Source organism: Entelurus aequoreus, linkage group LG06, assembly GCF_033978785.1.
Source record: "Entelurus aequoreus isolate RoL-2023_Sb linkage group LG06, RoL_Eaeq_v1.1, whole genome shotgun sequence".
Taxonomy (NCBI): Eukaryota; Metazoa; Chordata; class Actinopteri; order Syngnathiformes; family Syngnathidae; genus Entelurus; species Entelurus aequoreus.
In genome coordinates this window covers 27001996-27017531 of record NC_084736.1, presented here as the reverse complement: position 1 = coordinate 27017531, position 15536 = coordinate 27001996, and the positions used below count along the sequence as shown (strand labels likewise).

Genomic DNA, 15536 nt, shown 5'->3' with positions numbered 1-15536 from the left:
CTGAGGCGGCGGATGGTGGTCCAGAATCGCTTCGAAGCCGTCCGGAAGTCGTTTTCCATGGCTTCCCCGAACTCCTCCCATGTCCGAGTTTTTGCCTCCGCGACCGCCGAAGCCGCACACCGCTTGGCCTGTTGGTACCTGTCCGCTGCCTCAGGAGTCCCATGAGCCAAAAGAACCCGATAGGACTCCTTCTTCAGCTTGACGGCATCCCTCACCGCCGGTGTCCACCAACGGGTTCTAGGATTACCGCCACGACAGGCACCAACTACCTTGCGGCCACAGCTCCAATCAGCCGCCTCGACAATAGAGGTGCGGAACATGGTCCATTCGGACTCAATGTCCAGCACCTCCCTCATGACATGTTCAAAGTTCTTCCGGAGGTGGGAATTGAAACTCTCTCTGACAGGAGACTCTGCCAGACGTTCCCAGCAAACCCTCACACTGCGTTTGGGCCTGCCAGGTCTGTCCGGCATCCTCCCCCACCATCGCAGCCAACTCACCACCAGGTGGTGATCGGTAGAAAGCTCCGCCCCTCTCTTCACCAGAGTGTCCAAAACATGAGGCCGCAAATCCGACGACACAACTACAAAGTCGATCATGGAACTGCGGCCTAGGGTGTCCTGGTGCCAAGTGCACATATGGACACCCTTATGTTTGAACATGGTGTTCGTTATGGACAATCTGTGACGGGCACAAAAGTCCAATAACAAAACACCGCTCGGGTTCAGTTTCGGGCAGCCATTCTTCCCAATCACGCCTCTCCAGGTTTCACTGTCGCTGCCAACATGAGCGTTGAAGTCCCCCACTAGAACGAGGGAATCACCCGGGGGAGCACTCTCAAGTACTCCCTCGAGTCAATCCAAAAAGGGTGGGTACTCTGAGCTGCGGTTTGGCGCGTAAGCGCAAACCACAGTCAGGACCCGTTCCCCCACCCGAAGGCGGAGGGAAGCTACCCTCTCGTCCACCGGGTTGAACTCCAACATGCAGGCTCTGAGCCGGGGGGCAACAAGAATTGCCACCCCAGCCGGTCGCCTCTCACTGCCGGCAACGCCAGAGTAGTAGAGAGTCCAGCCCCTCTCGAGAGAACTGGTTCCAGAGCCCTTGCTGTGCGTCGAAGTGAGTCCGACTATGTCTAGTCGGAACTTCTCCACCTCGCACACTAGCTCAGGCTCCTTCCCCCCCCAGCGAGGTGACGTTCCACGTCCCAAGAGCTAGCTTCTGTAGCCGAGGATCGGACCACCAAGTGCCCTGCCTTCGGCTGCCGCCCAGCTCACATCGCACCCGACCTCTATGACCCCTGCTATGGGTGGTGAGCCCATTGGAATATATACACATATATATTGTTCTGTTTTGTTTGTTGAATTTATTAATAATATATGTAAAACCAGTGTTTAAGTTCACTTTGGAATTCAACAGTGAGGTGCACTTCCTCCTTTAGACAGCAGGAGGCAGCATTGCCTAGTTTACAGTAATGTCCATGATAGCAGGGCACAACAAGGAGTTCCTTTCAAGTGAAGTGAAGTGAAGTGAATTACATTTATATAGCGCTTTTTCTCAAGTGACTCAAAGCGCTTTACATTGTGAAACCCAATATCTAAGCTACATTTAAACCAGTGTGGGTGGCACTGGGAGCAGGTGGGTAAAGTGTCTTGCCCAAGGACACAACGGCAGTGACTGGGATGGCGGAAGCGGGGATCGAACCTGCAACCCTCAAGTTGCTGGCACGGCCGCTCTACCAACCGAGCTATACCGTACCTGAGCTTTTAAACATAACCCGTTAACTGCTGCCAATCAGATGGTGAAAAAGATACTCTTTAGGGTTCATATGTTTGTAAATCTGACTGTGATGAAGACCGTGCCTCACCAGTCATGAACCTCACCGCACGTCACGTATATATATATATATATATATATATATATATATATATATATATATATATATATATATATATATATATATATATATATATATATATATATATATATATATATATATATATATACAGTATATGTGTATGTATATACATATATATACACATGTGTGTGTGTGTATATATATATATATATATATATATATATATATATATATATATATATATATATATATATATATATATATATATATATATATATATATATATATATGACACTTACAATTAGTCAATTAGTAGTCACAATTGTTTTGTAAATTGAATGTGTAAATAGAGTATCCTAATTTAGTTCGAGGTATTTTCATATCTAAAGTCACAGTTTAAGTGTATGTTTCCAAGCTGAATGCCACAAGACATGTTATTCCGCCACGCCAGCAGGGGGAGCACTCGTATAGGAAAGGAGGAAAATGGGAGGTGCTTGTTAGTGCTTCCGTGTCTCAGTCAGGTCACACCCTGCGATGACAACGCAATCAAGCACTTTGTGTCTCGTTTTTATTCCTATAAAACAGGTCTGTAAAGTGTGATAATATTAACACATTTGTCTCCAAGCAATTATAAGCGTTTCTGAATATAGAAATATCGAAGTATATTGTTTAAAAGTGTGCATGTGTGATGAATTTTGTAACGTTCAATAAGCGATGTCTCCCTTTGTGTGTGAGCGCGTGGTTGGGCGGGAATGGCGGCGGCAGTGGATTTGTTGAAGTTAAACTGTGATTGTTAAGAAGTTTTATAGGTATAGTCAGGTAACAATGTGTGTAATTGTAATTGATTTATAATGACAGTGACAATATAGAAAAAAGCGTTCAAGAAAGCAGCAATATTAAAAAAGAAGCAATGTCAGGATACAGTACAAACATGTAAGATGAAGAGGTTTATTAAAGCAACAGTACCGTTATGTGATGCTTATACACAGGAAATATAGTGTTTGGGTATGTAACGATCAATCCTCCATGTTTTCGTGGATTTGTTTTATCATTTCAAAAGTAAAGATGTAATTGTTTAACGATGTGAATGAACAAATGTAGAACTGAAATTACATGATTGAAACTATTTGGATGTGATTAAAAGCACAATAGAAATGCAAATGAGAGTAAAGAAATCAAGAAATGTTTAATAAAAGAGTCAGGTCACACCCTGCGATGACAACGCAATCAAGCACTTTGTGTCTCGTTTTTATTCCTATAAAACAGGACACACCACATCGAACACTGGGACCAGGCTACTCAGTGCGAGGCCTGTAACACATACATGTGTATATATATACACATATACTGTATATATATATATATATATATATATATATATATATGTGTGAAATATATATATATATATATATATATATATATATATATATGTACAGTATGTATCATGTGGGCGATATAGACGATATAAATGTTTTAACGCTATCAATATATCATGAATGCATGTTGATGACACATTGCCATGCAAATTTAACAGCCACACACAAACGACTACTCTAGCATTCTGGCTAACCAGCTAGTGGCTAACATTACTCTACAGTGTGAGGCTACGTCTAAATCACGAATCCTCACCTCCACGGCGGAAATTAAAACTGTTTCTTACAAGTAGCATTATCGCTAGAGGCCGAAGAATAGCTAAATATGCTACACTTCCCACCATAGGAAGATATGCTAAGTGTTAACCGCTAAGATACAGCTCTTAAATGTAAACAAATGTGGGCGGATTGATATAAATATAGACACGAGCGATACCAAGTATATTGGTATATGTTGGGGTTTTTTTTTGGGGGGGGGGGGGTCGGTCAAAAGAAAGCAGAAGTCGTGTTAGCAAGGTTGGTTGCATGAACAAATGCACTTTTTCCACATTTTGCGCTATTTTCTTACACTTTACTTAGCATTTCTTACATATTCTCTTATTTGTGCACCTTCATCTTAAGATCTTATTGATTATCGTTAAGTGTTCAATGTGATTTTACTTTTTTGTGGACATTGTTTTCCATGCTTGTGTTGATATTTCCCTTCTACTTTGACAGCTGAGGGGATTATAATCAGATTCCAAATACAATTGTTTACATTTAACATATTCTTCTCCTTGTCCTTGTTTCCCATAGGTCTTAAGAATATCCGTTTTCACGATATCGACCGGTACAAAACACTTGACCTGTGATACGGTTTCCAGTCGTATCAGCATATTGCACATGTTCGATGGAAGCCTAACGAGAGGACAAAACGTAAACATGATGGACTGCGACGAACAAAGCGAGAGGTTCCGCCAGCAATCAAGGCGGCGCCATGCAGCGCTCAGCACGCCGCTCGCTGTCTTCGTTACCAGCATGGAGCACTGGAAAGCGCGGAATTACAGGCTTACCTTCGGCCCGCGTGGTGAAGGGGGAATCGACGGGTCGCTTGGCTGAGAACTGGCCCCCAAGAGAGGTCATTAGAAAGCACAGGCTGAAGAAGCCGATCCCCACCACAAAGATTCTGGAAGAAGAGAGGAGGGCTTTTAGAGGACGAACAAAATCATTTGTACTCACCCAGGTCCTTTGGTTCCAAGGCTGTCTAAAATGATGAAGTGACGAGAACTTTTGACAATTTATTTGAGAAAAAAAGTAAGTACAAACATTAGTAATACGTGTGCTGGGAGAGTGAACCCAGCTATCTCAAGGTAGAAGCAACTGGGATTGAAACTGAAAGTTAACTTGACACGAGTACACACATTCTCCTCCACTCTCCTTCCAGGCTAGTACTTCATGGCACCATTAAACCACAGAAAGTAATACACCGTAAATCCCCAAATATAATCTGCTTTTGTCCTAGACTTTGAACCCTGCGGCTTATAAAACGGAGCGGCTAATACATAATGTTTTGTGTTCAAAAGTTTGCATTAAACCCAAGCAGAGGACTGAAATGGTGTGTTGTTTTTTGTGCTATGGCGCCATCTTTTGGACGAGTTCTCCAACTGCAGGTATTGCGGGTTGAAAATGTATTTCCTGTTTTGATGCCGTAAACCAGAAATAAGTATCCATAGCATGTTTGCTCGAAGGGAGTCGTCATCCATCACTCCAAGCAACGTTTGTAAGTTTTACAATATAACTAAGACGATTCTTACTTACTACTTATGTCCCAGGTGTGACGTCTGTAGGAGGGTTTTCGTGCATATTTGTACGTGCTCTTGTAATGTAATCAAGCTAGCGTTGTTAGCATTTGCTAATATACTAACACGTTTACGAGTGTCTGTGTTAGTATTATTAACTTACAATGGTATTATTTTTGTATGGTTTCAGTTTCACCAATTCCTCAGTAAATTCACCAAAATGTCACCGTGGAGTTATTGAGTCTGTCTAGTCGATTGGAGAGCTAGCCTCCGCAGCTAGTGGGAAGATGACGATGACTTCTGTTTTGTTTTTTCAACCATTTTACTGCCATGTTACAGACACCGTTTGTAAACAAGTAAGGTATGTAAATAAACATTTTACAGAATATGTATGTGTAAATAACTCATTTCACAACGTATATATCTGCAGCTTATAGTCAGGTGCGGCTTATACGTTTTTATATGGAAAAATATAGTTTTTCTCTAGTGGGTGCGACTTATATCGCTCTACAGTCCGGAAAATATGGTAAGTGTGTGAGAGTGCATTGATGACCAAACAGGGTGAGATCATCATGTGTGCGTGTGATCATGTGAGCCTCTTGAGAATATATATATATATATACATACATATACATATGTATATACATACATATACATATAGTACATATACATATATAAACATACATATACACACATATATATTCATATACATACATACATACACATACATATATACACATGCATATACCTTTATATACTGTACATTTACATATATACACATACATATATACACGTACACACACACACACACACTGTAGTATTGACCATATACCGATAATATACCTAGTATTGTTTGTGTCAATATTTGTATTAATCCGCTCACTTGTTTAAATTCAAGAGCTTCAAATTTTTGTAGGTTTTTTTTCATGAATATTTGAATAATTTCCTTTTATTACATAACACCATTTTTTTAAAGTCAATAATGAAAAATAACTGAACAAAAGCCAAAACTGCTAAATTATTGAGTTTGTAAACAACAACAACACAATTATTTTGTGATTAACCAAAAAAATAATGTCACCACTCTCGTATCGGCCATATACTAATACTATTTTTGGTATCATTAATTGTATCGATCTGCACACTCGTTTACATTCAAGAGCTTTAGCTTAGCATGGCTTATTGCATCCTCCTGTGGTGTGTAGTGCAGCATGTCTAGCTCTTCCTCCGCCTCCAGTGATAACGCTACTTGCAAGAAACTTACTTTTTATGTCTTTTAGAAGCTGCAGTGTTGAGGGACGCTTGCTATCGAGGACTCTACATTGCCTTTGTTGGCTTGCTGCTGTCGAAATTGCGAGACACAGCTAAAATGTGTCATCAACTTGCATTATCACCATATGAAACAAACTGATACTTACACTGTATACTGTCTATATTGCACAGCTGAGCCATTTAAGTGTGTCATTTCAAGTCTACGTTCCAATTACAGTATATTAGTGACACTTTGCTGCACTTATGTACGTGAGCTTGGAAAGAATTGCTGTTTACTGTAAATGGATCATTATCGTGCAGACTATATTATATGACTATATGCAAACTATATCTTTTTACAGCGCAGACAAATGTTTTCAGCTTTTTCTGCTCATGCATTGCCGTAACTGCCGTAGAGAACACTAAAGGCATGATTGTAGCACCACAACAATCGCCAATAAAAATAAAAAATAAATTAAAAAGCCATTTACAAGAAAGAAAATATTTAATATGCTTGACCATCAAGAAAATATCTTCAGGCCTTTATCTGCAACAATGGCGACTCATAAGCTGCTCTATTAAATTCATCCATGGCACCAGACTGAAGCATCCGTGTGTGTGTCACTTTAAGACAGTAGTTCTCAAACTGTTTTTTCACCAAGTAGCACCTCAGAAAACACTCGGCTCTCCAAGTACCACCGTACTGACCAACATTACAATACAGTAGCGTAGTAGGCCTAAGTGTTCATTAAAAACAAGGCAGAGGTTTTATTTAACAATATATGCAATTTTTTTTGGCCAAAGTATCACCACGCAAAGTTTGAACAGTAACACTGTATTTGAATATAGGACCACGAGATGGAGCCCGTCGATCTCAATCAGGGGTGTTCAAAGTGTCCCTAAGCTCGTTGTGTATTGGCCTTCGTCAGATTGTAAAAGTAAAATTAATTGTTATCAGTAATGTTGCAAAACGATTTTGTTTTTAACTCAGATTAATCACAATAAATCACATGTATTATTTGATTCCTTAATTTCAATTAACGTTAAAAAAAGAAAAACAATGTTTGGACACGAATGCGATTTTGTTTGAATAGATTGAAAGGTAAAAGAGCTAAATAAATGATGTGATTAATCTGTGTCTACACATGATTAATGCAATATTTTGTGATTAATCACCTGAGTTAACTCCTCATACATATTTTACTGATTTCCTTCGCCGAGAGAGTGAGGTGAAAGCGACGGTATAAATATCTGTGTTGGCCCTGCGATGAGGTGGCGACTTGTCCAGGGTGTACCCTGCCTTCCGCCCGATTGTAGCTGAGATAGGCTCCAGCGCCCCCCGCGACCCGAAAGGGAATAAGCGGTAGAAAATGGATGGCTGGAAATATGGGACTTGGAGCCAAGCTATTTCGACATAAATGGAGTGCTTACCCAAATAAACCGGAAAAAAGATCCCCCGGCCAGATGGACCAAATGCACAACTGTCCATCGAGTGAGTCACACTCTATATTGATCATGATACACGCAGCACGTCACGCGTGTTAATAAAACTACAGTCTGCCATGGCTATAAATACTATAATTTGTCTATAAAGTTGTTATAAGTACACCTCTGCAGACCATTGTATCCTTATTGACTTTAAATATTGTTTAAAAATATAAAATAAACAAACGCGAGTGTGTGTTGTAATCATGGCAGAATCGATGACACCGTAGATAACTATTTTTGGAGAAATGAGGATTCACAAGCGTATTTTTTTTAAGCTGTATATACTGAGGATGAACTGCTGCTTATAGAAAAGCGCGAAGGAAGGGTGAGACGTTGGAGCAGATGGAAGCCGAGAGAGTGAGGTGAAAGCGATTTTGACGTTATAAATATGGAACTTGGAGCCAAGCTATTTCGACATAAATGGAGTGCTTATCCAAATAAACCGGAAAAAAGGTCCCCGGCCAGCTGGACCAAACGCACAACTGTCCATTGAGTGAGTCACACTCTATATTGACCATAATACACGCAGCACGTCACGCGTGTTCTTACAACTCCAGTCCGCCATGACTATAAATATAAATACATATTTTACTGATTTCCTTCGTCACCTATAACATAAAGCGTTTTGTTCAGCTAGCTTAGCATTAATAACATGCACCAGTTCGTGTTTAGTATCTTTGAATGAACAAAAGTATCAAAGTTGTTTCTAAAAAGTTTGGACACACAAAATCGAAATGAAACTAAAAAAAACGGGAAAACATTGTGGGATCATTTTGATTTTAAAGCGCCAAATAAGGGAAATGTTTCCTGTTTACTAGTGATGTGCCTCAGTGAGCGTGTGGTACACTCAATACCTGTACTGACACTGAACTGATACTGTGTTGGTGTTTCTAAATGCCCGTCCCCCATCTGCTGGATTATACAAGTCATTACATTTAACTTGCTAACAAAATTAATAGTTGGCAAATATATTGGGGTTTTTTTTACCAAACAGCAGCGCAGAAAGGAATATGAAACTTGCACATGTGGTCAAGAAGCCAAACAATAAAACAGGAAATTTGGCACTATAAGATCAAACTGATCCCACATTTTGGAATTTCACTTTTTTGTTTTAGTTCCATTTACATTGAAAATAGAGACACAAATGGATGTCTATAACATGAGATGCCGAAAGAAGTACTTCCTGGTAAACACTTACGTCAAACGGTCACATGTTTTTTTTCTTAAAGCCACACACACACACATACGGAACCATCACTTCTGGCTCATTCAACAGAGTTTCACGCTTCATATTCCTTTCTGCACAGCTACACATTTTTTTTAAAAAAAGAAGTAATAATTACCAAAAAAAAAACTAATGATTTTATTAGTAGGTCAAATATAATGACTTGTATAATCCAGCAGATGGCGGACGACCATTTTGAAACACCAACACAGAATCGGTGACGTGTCAGTAGAGGTAGTGAGTGTGCCACAAGCTCACTGAGGTGTCACTTACCCTTCACGAGTAGTGCCAGTTAATCTTTACAGGACGAGACAAAAGAAATAAAAGTGGGATTTAGAATTCAAGGTGTGATTTGATCCCCCAACAAATATGACAGGCGACTCCTCCTAAAGTGTCATGTAGCGCTAAAAGCTATGTTTACTCAGACACAGACACTCTCTCACATCCTTTGCACTTCCGACACAGGCTTACTTTAAACACATTGGAGTCAAAAAGTATAAACATCTTTCATTGTTAAATGTCTTTCATACTTTACATTGGGTGTCTCCATCTGATACAGACATCTGATATCTGAAATGATATCTGGATGATATCAGCTCACGTTTAAAATGTGCGATACTGTTAGAGAGCCATTAAAAAGGGAAGTGCACCTTTTTTGTAATGTTATGAGACACAAAAACACACGTCTTTTTTTTTTAGGATTTTAAAAATGATATATATAATATAGTAACAGACACCTTCATAACAATATGTAATATGTACAATATACACACTGCAAATGTATATATAATGTAGTAAGAGACACCTTCATAACAATATGTAATATGTACAATATACACACCCGCGACCCCAAAAAGGGACAAGCGGTAGAAAATGGATGGATGGACAATATACACACTGCAAGTATATATATAATGCAGTAACAGACACCTTCATAACAATATGTAATAAGTACAATATACACACTGCAAGTATATATATATATATATACAATGTAGTAACAGACACCTTCATAACAATATGTAATATGTACAATATACACACTGCAGGTGTATATATATATATATATATATATATATATATATATATATATATATATATATATATATATATATATATATATATATATATATATATATATATATATATATATATATATATATATATATATATATATATATATATATATATATATATCAGTGACGTGCGGTGAGGTTCATGGCTGGTGAGACACAGACTTCATCACAGTCAGATTTAAAAACATATGAACCCTAAAGAGTATCTTATTCACCATTTGATTGGCAGCAGTTAACGGGTTATGTTTAAAAGCTCATACCAGCATTCTTTCCTGCTTGGCACTCAGCATCAAGGGTTGGAATTGGGGGTTAAATCACCAAAAATGATTCCCGGGCGTGGCGCCGCTGCTGCCCACTGCTCCCCTCACCTCCCAGGGGGTGAACAAGGGGATGGGTCAAATGCAGAGGATAAATTTCACCACACCTAGTGTGTGTGTGACAATCATTGGTACTTTAACTTAACTTTAAACATACAAACTGCAGCACACAAAAAAGCACATTTAATAAAAAAAACTTTATTATGGTCTTACCTTTACTTATAAATGAAGTCCATGCGCCGCTCCTTCTGAACAAAAGCATCGATAACTTGTTTATAGAAGTCTTCCTTATCTTTCTTCAGTTTTAAAAGTCTCTCTGTCTCGATGGAGATCTTCCTTTAATTATTACCTCCTGCTTCGATTGAAAGTCCAGTTTAGAAAACTGTTTTATTTTAGATATGTAATCCTCCACGGTAAAAGTCCAGGCGAGAGGAAAAAATAAACGATCACTGCTAACTGTTGCTGCTTGTTGTCACTTATTCTGCAGCCGAGTGGTCGCAAAAATGATCCCTGGGATCACTAGCGCCCTCTACCACCAGGAGGCGGGATTACTGCGAGCCTCAGCCAGTGGGTCTTCTCAGCCGTTTTATGATTGCTCAGCACAAGAAATACGTTACACACATACAGTTGTTGACAAAATACACTGTACATTATATACCTCAGCTAACTAAACTATGGAAATGTATAATTTAATTCATATAGCAATACGGTCTCACTGCACAGCAGGCCAGCAGTTAGCCAAGTCGTTGCGCAATCCATGGTGAGGCTCAACTGGCTGCTGACTCACCGCAAGTCTCTTCTCAGTATTTGAACGGCAAATGTGAAAATTCAGCGATTTTGAATAAAAATAATCTAAAACTGGTGAAGTTAAATGGAAAATAACTTTATAGTATAATCACTGGATACATATAACAATTTAGTTAATTTTTTTTCTTTTTACATTTTTTTTTTTTCCATGATGGCACGTGAGGCCCTGCCTCACCTGCCTCCCCTGACTGCACGTCACTGATATATATATATATATATATATATATATATATATATATATATATATATATATATATATATATATATATATATATATATATATATATATATATATATATATATATATATATATATATATATATATATATATATATATATATATATATATATATATATATATATATATATATATATATATATACTAGGGGTGCGATCCAGAATCGATTCTCTTTTTTTTTTTTTAAATCGATTATTCATTTTTTTATTTTTTTATTTGTATTAATCAATCCAACAAAACAATACACAGCAATACCATAACAATGCAATACAATTCCAAAACCAAATCCGACCCAGCAACACTCAGAACAGCAATAAACAGAGCAATTGAGAGGAGACAAAAACACGACACAGAACAAACCAAAAGTAGTGAAACAAAAATTAATATTATCAACAACAGTATCAATATTAGTTACAATTTCAACATAGCAGTGATTAAAAATCCCTCATTGTCATTATCATTAGACATTTATAAAAATAAAAATAAATGAACAATAGTGTCACAGTGGTACCAGTACCAAAATATTGGTACTGGGACAACACTAGTTGCAATGTTACAGTGAATTTTGATTACAGAAATTTACGGTTTTGTTTTTTTAAATTACCACAATTTTACGTAGTGTGAAAAATACTGTTAAAAGCTTTGAAATCCTGGTAAATTTGAATGAATATAGAGCAATACATATGCTAACCTATAATCTACTTGTTTTAATTATAAACAAAACATCCACATCGTAATGTGTGTAATAGGCTACCAGTGTAATAACTAATCTAACCCCCTTGAGATATTTAATGTATTATTTTTATTATTTACTAATATTATTCCACTGACTTAGACCTTTTTGAAGGCTTTATCACGTCCAAAAACTACGCAAAGGTTGGTCTTTTTCTATTTTACTAGTCTTTTACAAAAGGTATATATATATATATATATATATATACTAGGGGTGCGATCCAGAATCGATTCTCTTTTTTTTTTTTAAATCGATTATTCATTTTTTTATTTTTTTATTTGTATTAATCAATCCAACAAAACAATACACAGCAATACCATAACAATGCAATACAATTCCAAAACCAAATCCGACCCAGCAACACTCAGAACAGCAATAAACAGAGCAATTGAGAGGAGACAAAAACACGACACAGAACAAACCAAAAGTAGTGAAACAAAAATTAATATTATCAACAACAGTATCAATATTAGTTACAATTTCAACATAGCAGTGATTAAAAATCCCTCATTGTCATTATCATTAGACATTTATAAAAATAAAAATAAATGAACAATAGTGTCACAGTGGCTTACACTTGCATCGCATCTCATAAGCTTGACAACACACTGTGTCCAATATTTTCACAAAGATAAAATAAGTCAAATTTTTGGTTCATTTAATAGTTAAAACAAATTTACATTATTGCAATCAGTTGATAAGACATTGTCCTTTACAATTATAAAAGCTTTTTACAAAAATATACTACTCTGCTTGCATGTCAGCAGACTGGGGTAGATCCTGCTGAAATCCTATGTATTGAGTGAATAGAGAATCGTTTTGAATTGGGGAAAAATCGTTTTTGAATCGAGAATCGTGTTGAATTGAAAAAAAATCGATATTGAATCGAATCGTGGGACACCCAAAGATTCACAGCCCTAATATATATATATATATATATATATATATATATATATATATATATATATATATATATATATATATATATATATATATATATATATATATATATATATATGTATATATATATATATATATATATATATATAATGTAGTAACACACACCTTTATAACAATATGTAGTATGTACAATATACACACTGCAAGTATATATACATATAATGTAGTAACAGACACCTTTATAACAATATGTAATAAGTACAATATTTACTGTATTTTGGTCATCTTAATCATTGCCGGAACTAATACCCCAGCACATTTATTATAATTTCCATAGCAACGGATTTCTGACTTCTGGCAACAAATGTGTGTTCCTACTTCCAGAAACAAACGCGAGTGTGTGTTCTAATAATGGCAGACTTGGTAACGGACAACAAAGACTACTATTGGACAAATGAGGATACATAACCTTATTTTTGAAGCTGAACATACAGAGGATGAATTACTGCTTCTCGAAGCTAGCGCGAAGGAAGGGTGAGACGTTGGAGTAGACGGAAGCCAAGAGAGTGAGGTGACAGGGAAGGACAACAACACATGCTTTATCAGTATAATGCTTCACAGCCCATATACAAAAGCTGTGCGCTGCAAAGCGTCTTAATTGTCGCCATCACTCCTGACTTCCCCATTTTGATTTTTAAAAATCAGCGCAAATTGTTTTATTTATTTTTGTAGGTTAAAGTGTGTTATATATTGTGCTTCTGAGTGAATGCTGAATATATTTTATTAATGTTTCAGTATCTAATGGTTCAAATTCGGCAAAACATTTTTGTAATTTCAAGAAGGATTTTTTTCTTCACAATTTTTTTTTTCTTTAAATCTTTTCTGTTAAGACTTAAAAAAAAATTATTTGTTGTAATTTGTTCTATATTTTTTATGTTTTAATTTTTTTTTTTTAATAAACACACAAGACAATTATAATACTTTTATAGACAAATGATACTATTTATAGTTGCGGCGGAAAGTGGTGGAGGGTGCTTTTTCTTTTTTTTCCCTGGGGGTGCATAACAGAAAATGATTGAGAAGCACTACATTTGTCGACGTAAACAAATATCAAATAAGTGCATATTGCTTACACATGCAAAGTCTCCGAGGCATATTCAAAATTATCCGGTAACAAACGTGTCTGCATCATTCAATGTACTACGCCATGGGCTTAATTTAATAGATTGTTGTGACCACAAGGTGTCAATTTTTTGTATTTTTTTTTAAAACCCACTAATCACCACTCCACTTCCAGACGGATGATATGTTCATAACTACCATTGTTCTCTGACTCATTTCACTTGATCAAACCTTTTCTAAAATGCCACACTACAAAATACTAAGTATGTTGTTGTATGATTCATACTGATATACGTGACGGTGGTATTTAATCAATGTAATATCTAGAGTACATACATCATTTATATTATATTATTTTGTTTAAAAAACTACATTAAAATGCACTTTTAATGATTCCCTTAGATTGTGCAGGGGTGCCTAATGAAGTGGCCATATTTGCAAACTTGACAGTGCGCTGAATGTGGGCTGTGTTGTGCTTTTGCGCACATATTTTTAAAAAAAACACGCATAAAAAGTATTTCATTCCCAACCTTTGGTCCGTCATATTCCAGCCAATTGGCCGGAAGAACGATCTCACCTGCACGTCCTTACCTGAAGGGTTTGAAAGTGAGAAGACATCTCCTCGTCATCATGGAAAGGTCGCCGCTCGTCATGGTGCGTTCAGGGTGCTGCCGGAGCGTGGGAGCGCCGGACTCGAACGCGTAACTTTAAAGCCGAGTGCAGCAGGCGGTGGAGAGGTGGAGCGCGCCGCCATCGTCGTGCGCGGGGACAACTTCCACGCGGCGTCTCCCTGCGGTGCTCCGCCGTGGGCGCGGTGGTGCTGACGCTCTTTACCCGCCTCGTGCCGCGTGCGCGTCGGCTCTGCGTCGCGCGTCCATGTGCTCTGCCGCTCCACATGAAGACTGACCTGGAGATTTTGTGCTGCGGGATGCAGCCTGCTCGCAGCGCCATCTAGCGGCTCCTACTGGGAAATAAAGAAGCTACAATGATTTTTTTTTTTTTTTTTTTTTTACATGCTATCAATCTTAAGTTGTGTACACGTGTACAACGCTGTACACGTTTGCATTGTACATTTACAGAAAATTACAGGCTAACAACTTCGTTAATTTTACAGTGTCATCTTTACAGCAAATTACTGTAAACCAGTAATTCTCAATATTTTGTTGGTGCCCCCGAGGAAGAAGAAATCATTTTTTTTAAGTTGAATATACTGAGGATGAACTGCTGCTTGTAGAAGCGAGCGCGGAGGAAGGAAGGGTGAGACGTTGGAACAGACGGAAGCCAAGAGAGTGAGGTGAAAGCGATTTTGACGCTATAAATATGGAACTTGGAGCCAAGCTATTTTGACATAAATGGAGTGCTTACCAAAATAA

The 15536-nt window shown here is 37.6% G+C and overlaps 1 protein-coding gene across 1 annotated transcript in view; it reads right to left on the bottom strand.

Moving 5' to 3' along the window:
* LOC133652725 (alpha-1,6-mannosylglycoprotein 6-beta-N-acetylglucosaminyltransferase B-like) overlaps positions 1 to 15036 on the bottom strand; it is a 651209-nt gene extending 636173 nt beyond the window's left edge. The window contains exons 1-2 of the mRNA XM_062051777.1: positions 14755 to 15036; positions 4281 to 4393 (exon numbers count right to left, since the gene is read on the bottom strand). Coding sequence (XP_061907761.1) covers positions 4281 to 4393; positions 14755 to 14816 — 175 coding nt within the window. The 5' untranslated portion in view covers positions 14817 to 15036. The remainder of the gene's footprint in view (positions 1 to 4280; positions 4394 to 14754) is intronic.
* Between the last annotated feature and the right edge of the window lie 500 nt (positions 15037 to 15536).